The following is an 11,104-nucleotide window of genomic DNA, read 5'->3' on the forward strand; positions in this document are numbered from 1 at the left end:
TCTCCATGCCTGTTTTGTGTTTCCTGTTTTACTTTGGTAGTCTTGCGTCCTGGAGGGACCAAACAGCCACTTCACAAGTGCATGGCACAACATAGAAGAGCCACCTCCACGGGACAAGACTCAGCAGTCCATCTGCATCTAAAGGACACAGGACGCTCTTTCGAGGACGCCAATGTTCACATTTTGGACAGAGAAGACAGATGGTTTGAAAGAAGCCATTTATGTCCACTATGAGCGACCATCTTTGAACAGAGGCGGTGGCTTACGACACCAACTGTCTGCCATCTATAATCCAGTTTTGAGTTCCCTCCCCAGGCACCTTATCGCCCACTCACATCCTGGGCCATCTAACCTCAGGAAATCACATGATAGGGTGGGGCCAGGTTTCACAATGAGCTCACCCGAAACCCTGGCTGATTGTGACCCACACCTGTTTTCACCTTGGCTCATGTGATTAGGTCGAGGATCATCAGGGGGTCCTTTGTCCCTCTTTGGGGGGAAACTCCCACTGGGTTTAAATCTGGGACTCTCCACCATTTGACCTTAGAACTGAAGAAGCTTCTCGGATGAGAGGTGAAACGTCTTCAAGCAACTTAAAGAAGTCCAGACGCTTTTCTTTCCAAGCTCCTTAGACTACGATGACCTGGATGACTGAGAACCTTCACAGACATCTTGTGTCCTGTGTTCAGTGGTGTGTTTTGCTTCCCCCTCGTCTCATTAAGTCAGATTGGTCCCAGCTGTGTTTCCCATTCCCTTTTTACTTCCTTGTGTATTTTAGCCCTGTGTTTTCCTCTGCCCTTTATCATGCCGTACCCTCACAGTGCTGTGTTTTTCCCTTTGTGTTCCTGGCCAATTCTACTCTGAGTTTCTTGTTTTTTGTCATGTGTCAAGTTTAGTTTCATTTTTGATGTTACAGTTTTTTCCCAGCAAATAAAGCTAGAATAGAGCTGTTGAGTTCACCTGTTTGTGTTCGAGTCCTGCACTCCGGTCCTATATTATATATTGTCTAATGTTGAAAAATTGTTTGATGATCTGAAACATTTAAGTGTGAAGAACATAAAACATTAAAAACTTCTTATTTAATTAACCCACTCCGCGCTAATGATGATTGTGTTCATATCTTTGAGGGAGAGAGAGGTTGGTGGTGATAGGGACTTCCAGCACTGAAGATGTGTTTGACTTTAATGCTCTGTGTTCATTGATATAATGGGAAAAGAAGGACTTCTTGATAGATCCCACAACTTCTCAAAGTTTTAATCCACAGGGAAGGCCTTGGAAGTCTAGAGAAGCTGCAATCCACCTGGAAATGATCCAAGCCACTGAATTGCTAAACTGACAGGCTGCTGGAGACCGACCCAGAACACCTCCAGGCATCCCAATTTATGCTGTCTATTCTTGTGTAAAGCAGAAGAGTGGACAGGCTTTTGGTCTCAGTGTAGAAACACAGGACCTTATGAGGATCTCTTTGAACCCCCAAAACCAAATTAAAATAATTTCAAATTTTCTGATGTTTGCGTGTTTAGCTCAGAACGTGAGTGGAGTGTGTATACAGTGGTTTGAAAAAGTGCCCGCCCCCTTCCCTTACACAGCACTGTAAAAGACTGATTGCCAGCGAACGCTCGACTGCAGTTGTTGTTGTTGTTAAGGGCGGCCCAACCAGTTACTAGGTTCATTAGGTTATATGGGGCAAAGACGTTTTCACAAAGGACCATGTAGGTTTTCTGTTCTTATAAATAAACACCTTCATTTGGAAAAGGCATTTTTTGAAGTTTGTGTTATCTAAAGTTTTTGATGATCTGAAACATTTAAGTGTGACAAACATAAAAAAAACCCATAAAAAATAAAAGAAACCACAGATGGAGTATGTAATTAGCTAAAAGTACTCAAGATATGCCTGGATTTGCTTTGTGTTATGAATGACTGGATTACTGACATAACAGCAAGTCCAGATTGTGGGCAGTCTCCTGCCTCTGAGCATCTCTGCTGAACTTCTGAACTGTCTAAACTGTTAACCTCTTAACATCGACAGTTCTGTTACATTTGAACATTCAGTCATATGTGAATAAGCTTTGCTTTATATTTCATTCATTTTAGATTTCATTAGAGCATTCACCTTAGCATATTCCTTTAATCCAAATACTTTTTCTCTTTAAAATTGTGTTTGCCAATCAGAGCTTACTCAATACAATCTCCTTTTTAACGAAATCATGAACTTGAAATGTCAGATATTCAGAGATCAGAATATACTGTGTGCACTCTCATGTAGTCTCTCTCTCCCCTTTCTTCATATTCATATTCAGCACATGAATAAAAAAGATTAATTATGGCTCATGTCTACACAGAAAACTCTAAACATTAGACATTTGCACTACTTAAACTGCATTTCTCTGCATGATCACTTACGTTTTTAATTTATTGTTGATTAAAAAGAAAGATGATTGCCATACTAGTAGATCAGGAAAGGCTCTTTTTTAGCACTCTGAACTTTAAAAAAAAAAACGTTTTGTACACATAAGGCTGAATGTCAAGTCCTTTTACCCCCTCAGCTTTGATGGCAGGGGGGGGGGCAGGGGGACCTAAATCTCTCTCGCTACGCCACGTTACTCGAGAGAGCCAATCATGTTGTGAATTGTGATGGTGATGAACCAATCAGACCTGTCAGATGTGGCAAAATGTAGGACAAGCTGGCTTTTTTAAATCTGAGAAGTATACTGCTGCTTTATTAGGTGTGGACTGCTGTACTGAAGAAGGAGACAAGATGAAGATGTTCTTTGTGAATGTTTTCCTGATCTGCTCTTTATGTAAGTAAAACAAATTTACTTGTGTAAACTTTTGATCTTCATTTGTGTGAAACTGAGTCTGAATTATTTCAGGTGCAGCACAGTTAAGTGACGTCTCTCAGCCTGAATCTTTGAAAACAGTGAAGATTGGCGACTCAGCTACTATTAAATGCTTCATAAAGAGCGCATCAAAGAAAACCGTGTGGTACAAGGTGACTACAGGGAGGAAACTACAGCTGGTAGTAAAAACAAATTCTCAGTATAATGTGAGAGAGTTCAGTGATGAATTTGTTAACTGTTCTTCAGTTAAATTTGACATGACTAACAATCATCTGACCATAAATAAAACATCATGGGAAGATGTTGGAACATACTTCTGTGGAGTCTTACACATAAGTGAGGTTCAGTTTGGGTCAGGAACATTTCTGATGTTGACAGGTATGTTTGGACATGTTTGCATTTCAAATAATTTCAACTGAATATGAACACAGTGCTAACAATCACAGTCCAAATGGTTTGTTTTCCAAGGTGCAAAGACAATCAGCGACTCTGTCGTCCAGCAGCCAGAATCAAAGTCAGTGAGGTCCGGAGACTCTGTGACTCTCAGCTGTTCTCTTCACTCTGCTCAATGCACAGCAGAACTCACTAGTTTCATGTGGCTGAAAAACTCGGATCGTTCTGCTCCAGAGATGATTTATTGCTCTGACAATAAGAACAACATCTCCCAGAGAACTGACAGAGGACGAATTACCTGCGAGTACAACTTTGTCGTCAGGAGCCGGGATGACGCTGGGGTCTACTACTGTGCTGTCAATGCATGTGGACAAATACTGCTTGGAAATGGGACAAGAATCAATAATGGTAAGACACTTGCAGTACATTTTTCAACTTTTTAAGGCTTCCACTTTAAGGTTCAATGGTTTTTAAATGTGTTTCTTTAAAGTGTCGTTTCCAGTCGATTAGATCCAAAGACAACAAGTTTGTGAAACTTTGCCAGATTTGTCCTTTTTATCAGAATGTCAGATCTAATTAAACCCTCTAAAAATACCAGCCCCCAAATACAAATTCTGCTTGGAAATGGGACCAAGATTGGTTGTAAGTGTAAGTAACTTTGCAGTAGAAAATCATGCGTTTAAAATTTCCAAAATGCACGTATGATGATTAACTTTTTAAGATCTGTTTTGCTTTTTATTTTATACATTAGAAGTTGCTTTGAACTGAACTTCTTATGCCTCCTTCTGTCTGCATTTGCAGACAGCATCAATTATCATGAGACACCAATACCATGCATCATCATCATCATCATCATCATCATGGGTGTTTATCTGGTTTTCGCTGTGTTCATGATCAGTAAGAGAAACCGCTACCACTGTACAGTAACCGATGCTGTTGATCTCTATACTGTGTGTTCCACTGAGCATAACACCAATCACTTTGCCTGCTTTTCAGAGTTTAGCTCAGGACTTTCACCTCTGTCCAAGGTATGTGCTGTTTAGTTGAATATTTATATAATCATTACACCATCCTTAGTGGCTCATAACTTTGATTTCATTCACATTATTGTACTTTTTCTCAGGTTCGAGGTGAAGAAAACCTCGAAATCAAGAGATCAAATGAACAGAGAGATGGTATCTGGAGTGAATGTGTGTACTCCAGGGTGAAGCTACACTGAACTGAAGCCGTTACGACTTTGATGCCAAATGTCTAGACATGAACTTATTACTGTAGCTTTGAAATGTTTAGGCTGTCCTCTAGCTCTTCCTAACATTATCCTGCTCGATCGGTTTAAAGCCTGCTCTTTTTTTCTTTGTTTTGTTCTAAATAAAATTTTTATTATCTATTCTGTAAGACAGAGGCGTGTGAGATGAAAGCTGACATGTTGATGTAATCTCTTGCTCACTTTCTTTCTCTTTCTGTTATTTTTATATGACAGACCAGTTTCTTTATCATTAATAAACCCAAATCTTGACTTAAAGTAAAGCATTTTAATCTTTTCATGCATCGTATCTCAATTTTTTACTGTTAGCACCGAGGGGGTAAATTGGGTGTTTTTAAACTGTTGGTCTGCATCTCTGGCCTTGTGAAGTCTTTCTTCTCTTTGGGGTTGTCTTTTGATCAATTATTAATTAATTCATGTTTAAACTTAAGTTTGAGTTTTCATATGGGAATATTTTCAGTTTTGTTAACTAAAATTTTCAAGCTTTTTTCTTCCAAAACATTGATCAGCAATAACTGCAGGCTGTATCTTTCTTCTTGCTCAACCTGAACTACTTCCAGTTGATATTTTCTGCAGGCAAGTACGTACAGAATGTTTTACAGAAAGGTTCAAAATTATGATTCCCTGACAATTACAGAAGCCCTGAGCAAATTTAAAGTGCATGACAGCAGGTAGTAAACAAATGAGCTTCTTTTATGGCTGGTCTCCTGGTGGAAACACACGTTTTCCTATATCCTGCTTAAGGGTATACCTCTCATGGCTGTACACACTACATCACTGGATCTCATTACTGTCAAAAACCAGCCAAGGACTGGTCAGGGATACAAACACAGTCCTATCACTGCCATCTTAACTTTCTGTATCTGTTCATGACTCTGTTTAACTTAAAATATTATATTGATTATAGAAGAAGGGTGTTATCGTTGGTGAGTGTAGGGTTTTTCCAAACATGAACATTTTTATTGTAAAACATTTTACATAAAAGATGCTCACTTAAAACATTCATATTAATCTGAAGAAAAAAGAAGGGAGGAATCTACATTTTAATATATTGTCATGTATGATATAAGTCACAACACATTTCTCTGAATTAAAAGATTTTTTTTGTTACACTAGTCAGTGTAATTTCGTAACCAATAGCCTTGCTGCCAAATACAAACCTACAGCAAACATCACATAGCAAAGTGTTCTGCAGGACAATTTGTGAAATGGAAAGTATTTCAGTCCAAACATATCAAAGTATATCAAAACAGTACATTTGGTTTTCACAGTGCAAGGCAGAGTAAATAACTGAAGACTTATACATTCCATTAGTGAGAAGCTGGTTGTTAAATGTGACAGTCCATGAAAAGCATGCTGGTTTTAAAATCCGAAGGATACAAAAATATGAATTTAGCCTACAAAGAGGTGAAGTTGAGGAAATGTTCTAAACTTCTTTGATTATAGTTTGAATGCTTCTATGCACCACTGAACAGAGATATACTACCTATGAGGGTTGCAAGACATCCCTAAGCCATTATTTGTCATAGCTTGGTCGTATTCCCCTGATGAAACTTTGATGTTCTGTTGTCAGGGTTTGAGTGTAGAGTAAATTACAGCATCTTTGTTGGCTTTTACTGTAGGTTGTCTGGGCCTGATACTACTGTGAGCCAAACACACAGATGTATAGACGACTGTATCACCAGTCTGTGAAAAAAGGAAATACCAATAAATAAATATATAATAAATATAGTCATGTCCTGACAAACAAATTAAAATATGTGAAATAATCTATTGCTGTTTGATGACTGGGATAGGCTGCCATGAGGTGGATGGACTAAGACAAACTCTCACCTGACCGCCTTCATCGGCCGCTTCTGTGGAAAAACAAGCATTAAAAGATACCTATAGTTAGTAGTTACTGCAGAATAACAGAATGTGGATCTCATCCTGCATAAAGTTTTACACACCTGCAGATTTCTTCATTCTTGTCTTGCAAAATGTCACTACAAGGAGGAGCGTCACAGTTCCAAGAACCATGTTTGACAGCATCAGTGCAATAACGGTCGGACTCAGTGATATGCTTTCAGTGTCTGCTGTCAACATGATACACGATTTAACATTTAATAAACACACATTTACTGATTTAGACAACACTAATTGCGATTAACTGGATTTAATGTAGAATTTGGCTACTTACTGTTACCACAAGCATTTTGTTTTCTACACAAATGGGTCAACAAAGTCAGACAGCAGTGAAACAGATAAAGATAAATGAAGTATATGGTATATTTAGATTTTTGTTTTTTTTACCACTTGCTGTGATAACCTGGTGCAAAGTGAAAACCTTTTCTCATCTCTGATCTCTTCAAAGCTACCACATTTTCTTGACAAACACTTACATGAAGAAGATGATCTGCCACTTGACTTGGATGGGTGGTTTGTGGGTTTTTTATTTTTAATGCGTTTAATTAGATCTGATTTTTGTGGATACCGTACGTGTCACGGCGAGTGAGAAGAGCCGTGTGGAAGAAATGAAGGAGGATCCAAGCGCAGGCAGTCGTGAAGGTGGTTTATTGAATAAATGGCAAACAAAGACAAACTAAACTACACTGGAAAACAACCGAACTACAACGCAGAAACCAGAACACGAACATGAAGGAGGGCGAGCAGAGGCAGACGATGGTAGACAGCAGGGAGAACACACAGGTGCGACATGGTGGATACACAGACGGACCAGCAACTACAATGACAGAGGACACGACTTAAATACACAGAGAAACACAGGGGAATTACACACAGGTGGTGGACACAGCTGGGAATAATCAACAAGACGAGACAGAGGTAAAACTGAACACACTCACATGAGACGCAGACCTTCACAATAAAACAGGAACAAGAAACCATCACACTAAGACGCAGACTCGACACTGAGAGACAGACAGAAAATGACACATGGAACTTGAACTACAACCTGCAAAAACATGACAACTCAAAATACTGGGTCAAACTGACCCAGAACCGTGACAGTACGTACTTCACATTGCCTCAGTTAAAAATAAAAAAAATTTAAAAACTGAACTGATCGGTTTTTCACCCTCCCATTTATATATGTTAAGGTAAATACTTTAAAAATATTTTTTTACAAATAATCAGGTGGCAAAATAGTTTTTGAAAATTTGGACTTTCTGTTTCAGTGAAGGTTTTCTAACTTTTTAACAATTTGTCAACTGCACTTTGAAGAAAAATATTTCAATACCTTTGAACTTTAAAGTGAAAGTAAAAACTTTAAAAATGCACTGCTAGTGTCTTACCATTATTGATTCTTATCCCATTTCCAAGCAGTATTTGTCCACATGCATTGACAGCACAGTAGTAGACCCCAGCGTCATCCCAGCTCCTGACGACAAAGTTGTACTCGCAGGTAATTCGTCCTCTGTCAGTTCTCTGGGAGATGTTGTTCTTATTGTCAGAGCAATAAATCATCTCTGGAGCAGAACGATCCGAGTTTTTCAGCCACATGAAACTAGTGAGTTCTGCTGTGCATTGAGCAGAGTGAAGAGAACAGCTGAGAGTCACAGAGTCTCCGGACCTCACTGACTTTGATTCTGGCTGCTGGACGACAGAGTCGCTGATTGTCTTTGCACCTTGGAAAACAAACCATTTGGACTGTGATTGTTAGCACTGTGTTCACATTCAGTTGAAATTATTTGAAATGCAAACATGTCCAAACATACCTGTCAACATCAGAAATGTTCCTGACCCAAACTGAACCTCACTTATGTGTAAGACTCCACAGAAGTATGTTCCAACATCTTCCCATGATGTTTTATTTATGGTCAGATGATTGTTAGTCATGTCAGATTTAACTGAAGAACGGTTAACAAATTCAACACTGAACTCTCTCACATTATAGTAAGAATCAGCTTTAACCACCAGCTGTAGTTTCCTCCCTGTAGTCACCTTGTACCACACAGTTTTGGTTGATGCGCTCTTTATGAGGCATTTAATAGTAGCTGAGTCGCCAATCTTCACTGTTTTCAAAGATTCAGGCTGAGAGACGTCACTTAACTGTGCTGCACCTGAAATAATTCAGACTCAGTTTCACACAAATGAAGATCAAAAGTTTACACAAGTAAATTTGTTTTACTTACATAAAGAGCAGAGCAGGAAAACATTCACAAAGAACATCTTCATCTTGTCTCCTTCTTCAGTACAGCAGTCCACACCTAATGAAGCAGCAGTATACTTCTCAGATTTAAAAACGCCAGCTTGTCCTACATTTTGCCACATCTGACAGGTCTGATTGGTTCATCACCATCACACTGCAGAACATGATTGGCTCTCTCGAGTAACATGGCGTGGTGAGAGATTGAAGTCCTCCTGGCCGCCCCCTGCCATCAAAACTGAGAGGTGTAAAAGGACTCGACATTCAGCCTTATGTGTGAAAATAGAATAGACTAAACCTTTATTATCCCATCAAATTTGTTGAAAAATGTGTTGTGTAAACATCAGAGAGCTACAACAGAGCTTTTTCCTCCAGTTTGTTGATCATCTTTATTCTTAGTTAAAGACAAATAAAAAATGTAAGTTATCGGTATGCAGAGAAATGCAATTCAAGTTTTGGAAATGTCTGTTCTAATGTTTAGAGTTTTGTGTGTAGATATGAGCCATAATCAGTCTTTTGTATTCATGTGCTGGACTGAGAAGATAAGGACTGTGTTGCCAATCTGTCATTATACTTGTGAACAGGGTTAAACACAGAATGATGGTTGTGTTCAATAGTAATCAGAAAATATTTGGTTAAAGATAATTATGTTTAAGTTGACAATTTTACATTGTGAAAAAATAATTATTATTTTAAGGACAGGCTGTGCTGAAAGCCTGTGTACAAAATGCCTCCAGACATGTTTGTGTGTGTGTGTGTGTGTGTGTGAGAGAGAGAGAGAGAGAGAGAGACTAAATGAGAGTGCACACAGGACATTCTGATCTCTGAATGTCTCACCTTTAAAGTGTATGATTTAGTAAAAAGGGGGATTATATTGAGTAAATTGTCACTGAGAAACAGTTTTCAAGAGAAAACGTATTTGGATTGAAAAGGATTACGATAAAGTGAATGTGAAGAATGAAAAGTGAAGCTTATTCAGATATGATTGAATGTTCAAAAGTAACTGAACTGTCCATATTATAAGACATAATAATAATAAAAATAATAATAAATTTTATTTAACAAAGCATCTTTCAAAAAACTCAAGGACACTGTACACAAGCAATAACAAATAGATAAACAAATAAATAGGGAATATGGAAATAGAGAGAGAATGATAAGGTGTGGCTGAAGATCAGTTGAACTGATTGGTTGACTAGATATTAGAGAGAGAGAGGTGGGGCGAGTGGGCACTTGACAAAGTCTGCCCATGACGATCCTAAACTGATGGCCTGGAAAGTGGCCAGCGACGGTGAGGTGCAGGCCGTTCATGTGCAGGCTGTTCTGGGTGAGGACGTGGTCATGGCCGTGGACTCATGGACAGCTTGGCTAACAGCTGGTATGCAGGACCAGACGAGACGGGACCAGAAGAGGCAGGACCAGACGGTAGCATGGTGTTTGCAGGTGGTAGCACGGAAGCCGTGTATGGTGGCGCTCACAGTGGTGCTGATGGCTGGATGGGCTCGCCTGAGCTCCCAGCAGGAACAGAAAACAACTGGGTGGACTCTCCAGAGCCCCCAGTCAACACTGATGGTGGCGTAGAAGTCACAGATGGCTGAACCGACTCCTCGGAGTCCCCAGCAGAGACAGACAGCTGGCGCGGCTCTCCAGAGCCTCCAGCCGGAACAAATGGTTGGACAGACTCTTTGGAATCCACAGCAGAGACAGACGGCTGGTGAGGCTCACCTGAGCCCCCAGCGGGAACAGAAACAGAGCCAGCAGACACAGAGCTAGCAGGTGCGGAGACCCCTGGCTAAGACAAAGCAAGGTCACCAGGTGCAGAGACCACTGGCTGAGACGAAGCTGGCTGGAGCTGTGCAGGGCATTTGCTTTGCTCAGGCAGAGACAGCAAAATGAAGTCCTCAGCTGGCTGAATAAGCTCAGCAGAGCTTCCAGCAGAGGATGGAGGTGGCTGGAGTGGCTCACCAGAGCCATCAGCGAACACAAGGAGGTGCTGGACTGACTCTCCTGAGCCTCCAGTGAGAACAGGCAGTGGGCCACAAAGTGCAGAGGCCCCTGCCTGAGGCGAAGCAGAGCCAGCAGGTGTGGAGAACCCTCCCTTAGCTGGCGGCTTAGGAGGTGGATGAGCAGAAGACTGAGCTAGCAACTGAACTGATGACTCAGGTTGTAACAGAGTACAGGGTGGGCCATTTATATGGATACACCGTAATAACATGGGAATGGTTGGTGATATTAAAGTCCTGTTTGTGGCACATTAGTATATGTGAGGGGACAAACTCCTCAAGATGGGTGGTGACCATGGTGGCCATTTAGAAGTCGGCCATCTTGGATACAACTTTTGTTTTTTCAATAGGAAGAGGGCCATGTGACACATCAAACTTATTGGTAATGTCACAAGAACAGCAATGGTGTGCTTGGTTTCAACGTAACTTTATTCTTTCATGAGTTATTTGCAAGTTT

General features: G+C 40.2%; 2 protein-coding genes and 2 long non-coding RNA genes across 4 annotated transcripts; 2 read left to right on the plus strand and 2 right to left on the minus strand.

Moving 5' to 3' along the window:
- Positions 1-2,736: 2,736 nt before the first annotated feature.
- LOC120739051 lies at positions 2,737-3,819 on the plus strand. The gene is made up of 3 exons (XM_040040700.1): positions 2,737-2,801; positions 2,874-3,218; positions 3,309-3,819. The coding sequence occupies exons 1-3, from the start codon at positions 2,759-2,761 to the stop codon at positions 3,674-3,676; spliced, it is 756 nt and encodes a 251-aa protein (XP_039896634.1). The 5' UTR covers positions 2,737-2,758; the 3' UTR covers positions 3,677-3,819.
- Positions 3,820-4,026: 207 nt separating this feature from the next.
- On the plus strand, positions 4,027-4,648 carry LOC120739084. Its single transcript, XR_005697120.1, has 3 exons — positions 4,027-4,130; positions 4,230-4,261; positions 4,357-4,648. It is a non-coding gene; the product is annotated as an uncharacterized LOC120739084 (long non-coding RNA).
- A 701-nt stretch (positions 4,649-5,349) lies between these two features.
- On the minus strand, positions 5,350-7,242 carry LOC120739184. The gene is made up of 3 exons (XR_005697133.1): positions 6,447-7,242; positions 6,331-6,353; positions 5,350-6,183 (listed from the first exon to the last, which is right to left on the minus strand). It is a non-coding gene; the product is annotated as an uncharacterized LOC120739184 (long non-coding RNA).
- A 522-nt stretch (positions 7,243-7,764) lies between these two features.
- LOC120739094 lies at positions 7,765-8,979 on the minus strand. Its single transcript, XM_040040758.1, has 3 exons — positions 8,631-8,979; positions 8,214-8,558; positions 7,765-8,123 (listed from the first exon to the last, which is right to left on the minus strand). Exons 1-3 carry the CDS (start codon positions 8,767-8,769, stop codon positions 7,765-7,767), a joined length of 843 nt encoding a protein of 280 aa, XP_039896692.1. The 5' UTR covers positions 8,770-8,979.
- Between the last annotated feature and the right edge of the window lie 2,125 nt (positions 8,980-11,104).

This window comes from Simochromis diagramma, unplaced genomic scaffold (assembly GCF_900408965.1).
Source record: "Simochromis diagramma unplaced genomic scaffold, fSimDia1.1 OVJJ01000317.1, whole genome shotgun sequence".
Taxonomy (NCBI): domain Eukaryota; kingdom Metazoa; phylum Chordata; class Actinopteri; order Cichliformes; family Cichlidae; genus Simochromis; species Simochromis diagramma.

What these genes read in the sequence shown, in the direction of transcription:
- LOC120739051 (XM_040040700.1), top strand. Translation starts at nt 2,759, where the DNA reads ATGAAGATGTTCTTTGTGAATGTTTTCCTGATCTGCTCTTTAT. An exon ending in TTTCCTGATCTGCTCTTTAT is followed by an intron (nt 2,802 to 2,873) that starts GTAAGTAAAACA and finishes GAATTATTTCAG; the next exon opens with GTGCAGCACAGTTAAGTGAC. An exon ending in AACATTTCTGATGTTGACAG is followed by an intron (nt 3,219 to 3,308) that starts GTATGTTTGGAC and finishes TTGTTTTCCAAG; the next exon opens with GTGCAAAGACAATCAGCGAC.
- LOC120739094 (XM_040040758.1), bottom strand. Translation starts at nt 8,769, where the DNA reads ATGTGGCAAAATGTAGGACAAGCTGGCGTTTTTAAATCTGAGAAGTAT. An exon ending in TTTCCTGCTCTGCTCTTTAT is followed by an intron (nt 8,559 to 8,630) that starts GTAAGTAAAACA and finishes GAATTATTTCAG; the next exon opens with GTGCAGCACAGTTAAGTGAC. An exon ending in AACATTTCTGATGTTGACAG is followed by an intron (nt 8,124 to 8,213) that starts GTATGTTTGGAC and finishes TTGTTTTCCAAG; the next exon opens with GTGCAAAGACAATCAGCGAC.